The 13,008-nt window shown below is 47.4% G+C and overlaps 1 protein-coding gene across 2 annotated transcripts in view; it reads right to left on the bottom strand.

The window, feature by feature from the left end:
* Positions 1–12,962, bottom strand: part of capn5b (calpain 5b) — a 35,417-nt gene extending 22,455 nt beyond the window's left edge. For both annotated transcript variants that reach the window (XM_030361666.1, XM_030361667.1), the window contains exons 1-2: positions 12,398–12,962; positions 3,326–3,499 (exon numbers count right to left, since the gene is read on the bottom strand). In XM_030361666.1, coding sequence (XP_030217526.1) covers positions 3,326–3,490 — 165 coding nt within the window. In that variant the 5' untranslated portion in view covers positions 3,491–3,499; positions 12,398–12,962. The remainder of the gene's footprint in view (positions 1–3,325; positions 3,500–12,397) is intronic.
* Between the last annotated feature and the right edge of the window lie 46 nt (positions 12,963–13,008).

Here is a 13,008-nt window from a genome sequence, read left to right as displayed (position 1 = left end):
CTAACAGTGTTTGTTGTCGCTGCAGGCTTTCATTCTCAGCAGTGGCTAGCCGTCAGGTGTGCAATGAAGTCCCTGTGCAACCATCGGTTGTTGTGTAGCGCTAACTTGTTGCTGGAGACACTAACTTTTGACGCCAACTTGTGTCGCTCACTTTTGAGGCTAACTTGAGCAGCTAACTTGTGGTGTTAACTTGTGTGGCTAAATTGGGCCGCAACTTGTGGCTCTCACTTGTTACGCTAACTTGTGCAGCTGACTAACCTGGCATAGGGGATGAATGCTGCAATCTATGCTGCCCATGTGAAGGACTAAGGGGAGCAAGGCGTGCTCGGACACGCACACCCATACAGTGAGGTCACGCATGTGTGTGCGGGAATGACATACAAAAGGGACGAGAACAAGGACAGCAATTCGCTGACTGGCACAGAAAGTCCTCCGCTGAACCGGAAAATGTTTCCATTTGGTGCAACCAACTGATAAAAGGCTCAACTCTATTAGAGCGCATGTGAATGGGTATTTTTGGGCAATGTGGTCGAAAAGTCATTATTTTTTATTCTGTGTTGTTTCCTTTTCTCTAAGACCACATGAAGGAAACAACAATCTTCTTTTGTGCACATGAGTGTGAGGCTGAACTCATCAAGGCAAAACAACCATGGCTTTCCCGATAATAGTTCCACATCAAATTTAGACTCAAGCTAGACATGTGCCATGCCACGCATCTAAATAAATGTGTATACACGACTCGTGAACATACGCATGAATGCATTGCCCGCGATGGTCCTGCTCTTACATCATCAAGTAACTATCGGAGCGCTTTCGAAAGGAGGACTTTGTGCCGCACCACAATTAGCTTACAGGAGTGAAATGAAGCCCTCCGATCGCCGTTTGTTATTCCCCCCGTGTGCGTTTCCCTATTGATTAAGTCGAGGTCCCCGGAGCCCAGGAGGGGCCGTTCCCTGACAACACTAGCCCAGTGGGAGTGCCCCGCGTCTGGTTTAGCTGGAAGAAGTAATAGAGTATCGATCCCTGCCTGCTGGGCCACTCCAGACACTGGGCGGTGGAGGGAGGTAATATGGCCGCTGCCGATACTGCCGATACTGCCGCATGCCGGCACAGCCTGAGATCGCTAAGAGCCTGTCACTGAGGCCCTGAGCCTCCGCACAGCCTCCCGTTCTTTATAGAAACGACAGGCCGGCGCCCAGGGCTCTCAGGGAGACGCCAGTCCCAGCCACGACAGGGGAAGAGCCTTGCTCCCAGGATACAGAAACACGTGTTAGCACGCCACGACGCACACGTCGATACGTCCGCTCCGCACACGTCTGTCCCATGTGTCCTGTAACTTGTCTGTCTGTCCGTCTGTCTTCAAGTTCTCACGTCAGGTGCGTCTCGTCGTAGGTCTTGTTTTATTGTCCGTCTTGGCTTGTCTGGTCCATCTTTTCTTGTGTGTGTGTGAGATCTTTTCATAACACGTTGTCTCGTCTTGTCGTGTGTCAACTGTCGTAGTCAGAGAGAGAGGGCGGGGGGGAGAGAAAGGGAGAGAGAGAGAGAAAGAGAAGGAGGGACAGAGAGAGAGAAGGAGAGGGAGAGGTAGGGAGAGAGAGCGAAAAGGAGTGGTAGAGAGAGGGAAGAGGTAGAGAGAAGGAGAGGGAGAGAGAGAGAGAGATATAGGGAGAGAGAGAAGGAGAGGGAGAGAGGGAGGGAGGGAGAGAGAGTGAGAGGGAGATTTAGCCCCCCTCATTGCGGAGCAGAGACGTTGAGGCTCTGGATCAGCAAGGAACTGGGCCCTCGTGGTTCTCACTTGTCAATCAGGATATAAATAACCCTGCACCATGACCAAGAGTAGACAGATAGAGGGACTCAGGGAGCCAGGAGGATTGTGGCGGGAGAGAGAGATAGAGAGAGAGATAGAAAAAGAGAGAGACAAGAGGGGGAAAGGGGAGGGTGTTTACAGTAATTTTCTAGGTATGATTGGACTGCTCTGCCTCTGGGATTTCATTGCAGCCACAGACAAGCCAGGCAGCCAAGATGCAGGAGGTCAGCCAGTGCATTAAATCCCCCCACCTCCTCCTCCTCCCTTTTTCAATCAAATAAGCTTCAAAACACAGACTGAACAAAAAATGATTATCCTATGCATATATTTTTTCAGATTAACACTGTTTAATGAAATTCTGCCCGATATAGTGAGAATAGTGTATTATCAATGTCTGCTGGACATTATTACAACAGCAGACGTTAACAATCGAATAAACTAAACAAAAATACACCCCAGGGGATAGCAAGGGGGTACCTGACGCTTGTTTAAAGCTATGCAACCATTACATGTTGTGGTCGCAACATACTTGTGCGGCTAACTTGTTCGACTTCATTGTGCAGATACCATCAACCAAACAAAAATCACAAAAATCAACTAATAAACATTGTGTCATATTGACACTGACATATGGCGACCGATGTTCGATTCAGAGTAAAACTGTTGGGCTTGGGTAGTGACACATCAGAGGAAACCAAACCACCGGTTTGCGCGAGGTATCCACGGAGACCCAAACCTACAATCAGTGTGCAACAGTTTCCCTGGCAACCCACCACGGTTGGGATACACCCCCTATCAGGAGAACACCCCTCCCCCACCCCCCAACCCCCCCCCCCTCCTCCATCCTCCACAGTCTGCCGAGTCAGGTGTGGTGGTATCGGTGCTCCGGCTAATTCTGTGTGTGTGTGTGTGAATGTGTCTGTGTATGTGTGTGTGTGTGTGTGTGTGTGTGTGTGTGTGTGTACGTGTGTGTGTGTTTATGTGTAATTATGTGTGATTGTTTGCGTGTGTGTGTGTTTGTGCGCGCATGTGTGTGTGTGTGTGTTTGGGTCCATTCTTGTGAGTGTGCATGTGTGCGTGTTTGTGTGCATGTGTGCGTGTGTGTTTGCATGAGATCACTGATCACTGTGACAGACGAGTGACAATGAGTGACAGGCTGAAGTGGACATGACTGACAGCCAACCCCCACCCATCGCCTTCGGCGGGATTTCCCTTATAAACACAAACAAACCCAGGGAGAGGAGCATAACGTGTGTGGTTCAAACCCTTCACACGGCCTGTGGGCTGCGACCAATAACCGTGGAAAGATATGGACGTAGCATCTCTGGCGTCAGCCATTGGTCGACGCACGGCCGCTACTAAGGCGAGGATCTCTCGCTGCGGGCGCCGCCATGGGGCGGGTATTTCATCCACCGGGCCGAGGAGCGATCCACAGTTGTCCCATTGAGCAGTCCTTGCGTGTCTAGAGGAGCGACACACCCTTGACTTTGAGGGAGGGGAGGGGGCGGGGTAGCTCACCCGCGGTCTCTTCCACACCACGCGGCCGATCCTGTTGCCCTGGTAGAAGAGGGAGTCGTCGGTGGCGGGGAAGCGGGGGTCCTCGAACAGCAGGCCGCTCTGCAGGCACTGCCTCTTCAGGGTGGAGTACTGCTGCCCGTCGAACGCCTTCACGTAGGTGAACATCCTGCAGCCCTGGGGACACCACACGCACCGCCGCACGCACGCACGCACGCACGCACACACACACACACACACACACACACACACACACACACACACACACACACACACACACACACACACACACACACACACACACACACACACACACACACACACACAACGCAATGTAAGGTGCTGCTCAGTTCAAGCTGTTTTGGGGGTGGCGGGGGGAAGGGGGGTTCCTCATACATCAAGGGGTTTCTCACGACAGGAACAATAGGTTAAGAAAACAGGCACTAAGATGGACCCGGCTCACACAGGGAGATCAGCACCATTTCAAAACATGACACGCACACACACATGTGCACGAGCACACACACACACACACAAATACACATGATCACAATTGATTGACAGCGGTAGTGCAGTGGACAGAGAGAGCACAGTGGGAACCCTCCAGCCACCCTGGGAGGGCGCGGCCGTGGCTGAGGGTGTGGTGGGCCCACCATTATTTACAAACTCCACCCCTCGATTTCTCCGTCGTCTCTCCGGGGCTCCATCACTAGCGCTGGGCGTTAAGTGAGGCGCAAGGCAGGTTAATAGATGATATCAACCTGCCTCAGATGATAGGTTGAGAGAGGGAGAGAGGGGGAGAGAGAGAGAGGGAGAGAGACAGAGACAGAGACGGAGACGGAGACGGAGAGGGAGAGGGAGAGGGAGACCCTTAAAAAGGAACAAAACCGTCTGTTTAGCTCACCGGCCCCTCCAGGATGCGCGGCGCTGTGAGGGGGAGGCAGAACAAAACAAGGCGTCCAGCCCGCGCTTTGTTCTGATCACATCACACACATGCAGATCCGTTTCACCGGGGAGCCATACGTGTTTTTAACCCCCTCATGTTGACCGCTTGCTTGTAGCGTGTGCTGCTCTCGGGCCACCGCAGCGTAAAAGCGCGTTCTGCCTGATGACTACACGTCCATAAAATGTCCAAGGACACAGATACATGACGAAGAGGTAATGCCGATGTAGGGGACGGGGGGGGTTTCTCTTGACCTTTGTCTTATGAGATAATTGTGTGTGTGCGTGTGTGTGTGTGTGTGTGTGTGTGTGTGTTTGTGCAGGGATCAAGGCTCGTCAAATCCCTGTTGCCAAGGAGATCAATAGCTCAAGGTTAATTGGACTCTGGCGTATGACACCATGGGGCGGATCGACAGTTGTTGTAGTACATGAATATGCATTCTTGGGTCAAGGTCTTTGGTCACTTTAACGACACGTGCCTGAAACCGAGTCGACGGATGCCGTGAGGTTGTCATCGGCGATGGAAAGACACACTGATGTTCATATTGAGGCTACCTGATTGAATAGGAGTAAAGCTAAAAAAGCTTACTGGTTAAATAATACAAATTTACATATGCATATAATACATATAAGATTATGGAAAAAGGGCAGAGCCCGACGAATATGATATTTTTATGCATCTTTACTTGATATAAAGAAAGAAAGCTAAATTATGTTAAAAATTACCAATATTGAGATATTAGTTATGATTGTGGTATTGGTTGGGGTCATTTTTTTTTTAACGCTGCCCAACCCAGGGGTATATCTGATAGTGAGAGGATCATGTGGGATCTAATAATGAGATGTGGGGTTTAATAATGAGATAATAATGAGAATCCCTTTCTTAGCACATGTATGTCCTCTGAAAAGATACAGCCCACATGAAAGAAGAAGTTGTGCAACTGAAGTGCATCTTCTATTTTATCGCTTTTAGACTGCCTGTCATCGTCATTATACGCTTTCGTTTTCAACCCCCAATTTCATTACCACACGATAATTGCTGCAATTACTTTTGATGGATTATTTTCCTCTCATCAAAAGGTGCAATTGATTCTTCTAAGAAGGGAGCTACAATGACTATATTTAAAAAATAACTGCTTTATATATTATTATCCACTGGCTTATTGTTTAATATTAATAATCAGAAAAGTTATGATGTTAAAAAAAATGAAAACGTACAACAAGCTAGTAAAGTTTAATATGGTGTAAGATGGTGCATAATGGAAATCCAAATCATTACATCATCCACGCTCACACACACTCAATATAATTTATTATTTATATTCTCCAAGAAATCAATTTTTCTGGGAAATCACTATCTCTCTATCGTTGCCTCTCCCAGATAATTAGATCTGCTGCTTCCTATGTGCTCAAGTCCTGTAGTTTAAACAGATAATTAAAAATAAAATGGCCACCGCCAAGGTGAAGGGTGCCCCTCACTCAGTCCCGGGTCCCTTAAAAGAAAGCTCTATTGTTTATGTTGTTGCCATCATTATGCCCTCAGCTGTGCGTCATTTGTCACTTTAAATTGATATTATGTTGGAATTCATATTGCATCATTATATATCCGTATTTTGTCCAAGGAAGTTCTATTATAACGATTTAAAATTTGGACCCTAAAATCCCTTATTTATTCAAGAAGAATCTCCCCCTTTCTCTCTCTCTCTCTGTCTCTCCCTATCTTTGGGTCACTCTCTCTCTTTGGATGTGTCTCTCTCTCCCTCTTTCTCTCTCTGGGTCTCAACCCCCTCTCGGCGATAAATTACATTATGGGAAAGTAGTGTGACCCTTTAACGTAGCTAAAGACTCAGTGTGGATACATGAAATGAGTGATCCAATATTTGTATGTAGCATCACGAGATAGCTATCTGTGCTCCGGCTGAAGCAGAGTATACGGGGATGAAGAGGTCACAGCGGGGAGCTAAACGTGACAGATGGCGAGGTGTTCTGGCTGCTGAAGGCCATAAGACGAGCATGTTGTCATGCTGCACAAGGCCAACTCCGGCTCTACCTGCCAGAGTACAGGACTACGCAATGTAGCCTAGCATAAGGGGCGGAGGGGGGCTGTTTGTTTTGCCTCTCTGGAACTAATCTCTTAAAAAAGACCAACAAGAGAACGTTGGACAGAAAGAGAATGGGCAGGGCCTGTTGAAGCACGCCTGTTGAAGCCACTCTGACATCGATGGAGCATTTAGATTACCAAACTGTGACTTACATCAACTTGGTATACTGTAAGTGTGTGTGTGTGTGTGTGTGTGAGAGGGTGTGTGTCAGTGTGAGTGTGAGTGAGAAAGAGAGAGAGTGTGTGCATGTGTGTGTGTGTGTGTGTGTGTGTGTAGTGTGCGTGTGTGTTAGTGTGCGTGTGTGTGCGTGTGTCTGTGAGCCCAAAATAAATAGGCGAATACGTCGACACAAAAGACCACTTTACAGCGTATCCCTGCAGCCTTGTATCGGGTTCGGTGAGGGATTTATCGTAGTGAGAACATTCTGTGATACCAAAGGGCCTGTTTCACTCCCCCGTCTCAGGGATCCATTGCCAAAAGCAGCATCGGCGCATCCCTAATGTGCTAGCTTATGTCCGATTTTTTTATGGCCACTGGTGCTTGAATGTGCCAAAACTTTTATTGCCGATAGATACCCCCCCCTTCCCCCCCTTGAGAGACAAGGTTAGGGATCAGCGGTGAGATATATAAGCAGGACACTTCTCTCCCGGGAGTGAGCCACAGTCAAGATAACACAGATTGAGAGACGCAGAGGTACCTAGCAGGGAAGGTACCATGGAAACACAAGAGGAATCCTCCGTTCTTGGGGAGGGGGGAAAAATGGGGGAGCAGTGCAACTCAGGAGGTTGATTGTCTGTCTGAGAGCACCAGGAATACAAAGAAATGTTGGAAAGAGAAAGGTCTGATTTGCTGCGTATAATGGACGCATAGCGGCATATGATAATGTCCTTATGAGTCCAGGGGGAGAAAAAAAAGGTAACATGGAGGATGATGCTCATTAGCATGTGCGCCCAATGATATTTTTTCGCAGAAAATAAATAAATAAAATAAACTGAAGAGGCTGATGTCTAAATCATTGAAGACACAAATTTTATGTCATACCAAAAATAAGATACTTGACATCCACGCAATGAAAAAAAGCGAGAAAGAAACCTTTGCAGTAACAAGAAAACTAGGGGGAGATGCCACTTTTCCAATCAATAATCAATACCTAGAGGTGAAGGGGAGGAGCGGGCAGGGACACTGCCTTCTCAAGGGCCTGGATGGTTTTGAGGGAGTATAATCGTGTTCCTGCCATGGAGCATAACTGCTCCACAATATACAGTATATTATTCAGCAGCTAAACCAACAGTGCAAATGCCCCTGCCACCATTGATTAAAATAGTCCCGGTAAATTATAACCTGGGCCGGCTCTGCTATGCTCAGATCCCTAAACCACCCCTGTTTTTTAAATCCCCTATCCTCACTAGATGGCAGAGGAAAAAAAGTGTCTCCAACTAATTCCAACCTTTCGTCTTCATGTTGACGGCGCATAATTGTGATGAATGCTCTTCTGTGTTAATATCAAACAGGTTGGTTTTATGGCAGGAAGGTTTCGGTCCACAGCAGTTTTCAGCAGTTTAAATATACTATACGTGGTGTGTGGTCTGCCGTGCTTTATTTCACTCGGACAGACCGCTTTGGGCAGATCACAAAATAATGGTGTTGTTTAGCCAAGGGGAAACTATTTGGATCTCATTAATTCACAAGGGGCGTGGATTTATATCACTGCAGAGTAATAAATAAAAACCAAGCTTTGTGACTTGAGACCGACTAAATGACAAAACTTTCCCTGCCTGCTCGTCTTGCGACGGACTCAAGGAACAAACGACTGTTCCCTAAATAGGTACACAGTGCGGCACGAATTGATAGAGTTGTTACATTTGAAAGACTTTCAGTGATCGAAGAGAGGTACTTTGAATATGGTACTATGGTAGGATGTGTGTGTGTGTGTGTGTTTGCATGAGTTTGTCTGTCTTATTTTATCATCATTTCATTTACATTTGTTAGACTCTGATATTTATATCTTGGGTTCAGCAGGGACTCCGAAACAGAGATGGCTGTTTTCAAAGTGCTTATTAAAAGCCTATAAAGGGTTAGGTTGTGCTTCTGGCTGTTTAATACCATGGTTGGTGTCAGCCTCCCTGCTTATTTGTCCTGTCAGCGTACTTACTGGCTAATCAGGTGGACTGGATTGCATGCATTTGATATACGTAACCTGTAAACTATTCTTCTTCATATTAACTAGGTGATCACAAGAGGAAGGCTCTCATAGACCCTTATATAAGGGCCATCGTAGGAGAAACACAGGTGTTGCTCATAACATTCATTATGAGTCTGCTCCTTTTATGAACCTAGACTCATCAACTTTGTCACTAGGTTAGTTCACTACCCTTCCTCCCTCTTCACTCTCCCTTAATCGCGAAAACACTTAGTTTTCGCGATTAAGTGTTTTCAACGGTTGCCTTCGTCGATCATTCATAATTCATAAACATATTCATAACCATTCATGCAGCTAAATTGCATACAACGAGCAAAGTAACAAAGTTATGCATGCCTAATTTAAAAGGTCAACGGACACACTGGGAAGCATCAGCCGGAAAAGCTGGGTTGCCATGCCGACGAGACACGGGGCCGCCACAGAGACACCTCGACACCTCTCTCCCCTAGCGATGAGGGAGCTGAAGCCAGAGATGGTCGTGACGTCATTCCTTTATTATTATTGTTGGTGAGACCGTGCTGCGGGTGGAGGAAGCGACAGAGCAGCGTGGGTTCTTCACATTGGCCCCTGTGCGAGGGGCCGATGTGAATGCACTGCAAAGTGTCTCTAAATGTACACATAGGATGGGACGGCTGGCGTCCACGCGTGCAGTCATGGGGACGCCTGAGACACTATTTTTAGATGAGAAGGCATCGGTTTATCTGCGCTGCAGGCCCCCTCCAAGACACCACAGGTGTATAGAGTTGCTATGCAACAGCAGGGAAATAGCGTTAGAGCATTGTTGGGTTTTTTGTTGTTTTTCTTGGTGCTTGGTGAACTGTATCCAAAGTCTGAGTAATGTGTTTCTTTCAGCTACAATCAATCTCGCAATACAAACTAATAATAATCAATATATCTCCTTTGGTTTGTTATCACATACAATCATAGGCATTAATAATTATTATGCAATAAATAGTACACACTTGATTCATACGTTGTTTTCGGTATGCGTTTTTGTTTAGAAAGTGCGTAGAAAGTAAATGGGATTTCACCGTTGTACCATTTTTGTAAGCAGGGGCCTAGTTTACGTGTCACAACGTTCATCACCGTTCAGTACACTTCCAGGAAACAACCGCCTTTATAATAATAGACCAACGTAATGTGGGTTAAGTAATCCAAACAAATAGTTCTGTAGCATACACCGCAAATACTTCCGCTACTTCAAAACACAAGCACATACACATGAACACACAGCAGAACACGCACATACACACTCAAAAAACTAATAAGTAACTACAATGAGGGAACTACAATGAACTACAAAGAAATTATGTCACTCCAAAATGAGAAACAGCTATTGGCCTGTGCTTGGATTGATGTGAGGGGCTCACAAAATGGAATGGTGAAGGGCTTCTTCGCCTAGCAACAGGAGACAGAGAGCACCAGCCCACTAGGATCGTCCTAATTGGCTTACAAAGAAAAACACCAAATGAAAAAACTCTTGCAGTGTTTGCTCTACAATCGCTAATCTACTTCTGACGAGTTTGCAGCATACTGCATTGGCTTCAACATACCCGACCAACCAATCATAGGGAGCGGAAAAAAACGGAATATAATTTGTATAGTATTTATATGACTACACTGCTGGAATATGAGCGGCCATGGTGTCCCACCAAGACTTCTTTAGTTGTCAACGTTCTCCTTAACTTTTGCTACGGCACTAACGCACCCAAATTGCATGCGGAGGGCAGATGTGTACAGCTGTGCATATCCCCCCACATCTGCCCACAGTGGAACACGTCCTGTAACAGTCATACAGTCGTATACAGTCACAGCAAAGCAGCCGCACAGTGGAGGATGTGGGAGAAGCAAGGTGAATGTGTGGGTGCGTGCGCGTGTGTGTGTGTGTGTGTGTGTGTGTGTGTGTGTGTGTGTGTGTGTGTGTGTGTGTGTGTGTGTGTGTGTGTGTGTGTGTGTGTGTGTGTGTGTGTGTGTGTGTGTGTGGGTGGGTCTGGTGTTGGTTGGTTAAGGATGAGTGTGCTCTGCTGACGGACTGATTACTATCCGAGAAGGAGGGCAATAATGCACCAGCACCCGGCAACACAGAAAAGACAGAAGAGAGAGAGAGCGAGGGAAGGGGAGAGAGAGAGGGATAGAGTGGGAGAGAGGTAGAGAAAGACGGACAGAGAGAGGGAGAGAGAGCTAGGACAGAGAGAGAGAGAGAGAGAGAGAGAGAGAGAGAGAGAGAGAGAGAGAGAGAGAGAGAGAGAGAGAGAGAGAGAGAGCGAGAGAGAGAGAGAGGGACAGAGAGGTAGGGCCAGAGAGAGAGAGGGGGAGAGGTGGGGACAGAGAGAGAGAGAGAGGGGGAGAGAGAGAGAGAGACCGAGAGAGAGAGGAAAAGTGAGATACTGCACTGGGAGGGATCAGAGAAGGGTGCACCAAACCAGCAACCCCCGCTCCCTACCCCTCCCTTCCTGTGTTGTGGTGGTGGTAGAAAGGGGCTATCCCAGGCCCGGTTACCCACCATGCTCTGCAGCAGCAGTCCTCCTCCTCCTCCTCCTCCTCCTCCTCCTCCTCCTCCTCCTCCTCTCTCCCTCTTTGCCAGCGAAAGGCTTGGCCACGAAATACACCTGCGAACTGCGAAGTCTCTTGGCCTTCTTCTAAGTTTGCGCTTCTAAAGTACACCTTTCATTTCATCTCCATCTCTCCGTAATGCTGCCCTGGGAACCAGTTATTCTAGAGACATACAGAGCAAACTGCTGCATGTCTGTAGTTTTTATATTATTACTCATTTATTATACATGATTCATTATAATCATAAAATGTAATAACAATTAATTCATTTGTTCATCTTCCATCCTTGATTGTGTGTGGATATTGATCTCCCCTCGTACCAACTGCTGATAACGCTCTGACGTTTGCATTCACTGCAGGTTGTTATTAAACTGTCTATGTTTTACAACAAACTAAAACCAGTCCATTAGCACCATGCTATTCATTCTACTTCAGTGGCTAATATGTTGTGTGAATGATCTGTGTCAGTACCTCTATAGGCTATGAATAGGCCCAGCGTCCATCCCCGTGGGTCTGGGTGCACTACACTAAAATCAGAGGTTCTCCAAACTTAGTAGGCTACTCGACCGCTAGCTTATACGACACTATTTATAGTAGTATAGCGCGCCTATCGGAAACGGTGAACTTAACTGCAAGCTCAGCTTCATGCTAATGAAAAGGAGGAAAAAGACACGGCATTTGAATGGAGGCATGCAATGTATAGTTCCTGGTAACCGATCTATCTCGCAATTAATGCGCAAAACACATCATTGCAGATGGGCACACTGCACACACACACACACACACACACACACACACACACACACACACACACACACACACACACACACACACACACACACACACACACACACACACACACCATCATCCCGTGCACGGGTTACACTCCGGTTAAACAGCCTACAGATAATATGCCCTCAGCGTACCACTAATCCCTGGAAGAAATCGGGAAAGAGAACGAGAACGAATCGATGTTGTTGCTCAACAACAGCCCGATGAGCCCTCGCATGCATCGCCTGACCAGGACAAGTACGGCTCACAAACCCTGATCTCGAGCATCGTATCCCTCCAATGTTGTCATACACACACGCCTGCGCGCACGCACACGCGCGCACACACACACACACACACACACACACACACACACACACACAAATCTAAATACACACGAATACACATGGCTATATTATTAAAGCGCATTGCGCGGTTAGAGTGAGAGAGAGCAGTGAAGAGGAAGAAAAAAGGCACCTGTCTCTAGCACTCTTTGCCCTCAGTTACCTGAGCAGAGGCCTCTGGAGCTCCCCTGGCGACGTCTTCTCCTCTCGGGTCCTCCGGGGATCCAGCGACTCGGCGGTCCGCGCGGTCGTGGGGCTGCTGCTATGATCAGTGCGACGCGCACCCCCCGCTCTCTCTCCGTCTGGATCCGCTCGCCGAGCTCTTCTCTCTCCTCCTCCTCTCCACCAGCGCACGCCAGAATGGGGGAGGAGCCTACTACTTTTGGAGGGGTTGAGGGTTGAAGTGTGCACTGGGCATGCGCTTTCTTAGGGAAGCGCTCAACGCGAGGATAGAAAAGATACATAGACGCGCGCACACGCGTGCAGAGATACCAGGCAGGGTATCCAGTGTGGATCCCTTTAAGACACCACAAGATGCAATTTGTTAAGCGATCAAGAGTATTTAGGACTTGAATGCCCGACTATTCTTACTAATGACCACATCCTATGTACACACTGCCGTGCAGTGGCTGACTTTAGACCCTGCTGTTAGGCAAATTACAAGCTGCCCCCAGGGAGTCCGCACACAAAATAAAAAATAAAACAGAAGCAGCTGTCTAATTCCAGTATTGTTTTTTTGCTTTTTCCATTGCTGAACACAAAGTAAGATCTAAG

Source organism: Gadus morhua, chromosome 7 (assembly GCF_902167405.1).
Source record: "Gadus morhua chromosome 7, gadMor3.0, whole genome shotgun sequence".
NCBI lineage: Eukaryota > Metazoa > Chordata > Actinopteri > Gadiformes > Gadidae > Gadus > Gadus morhua.
The sequence above is the reverse complement of the archived record's forward strand: the minus strand, read 5'-3'. Positions and strand labels throughout refer to the sequence as shown.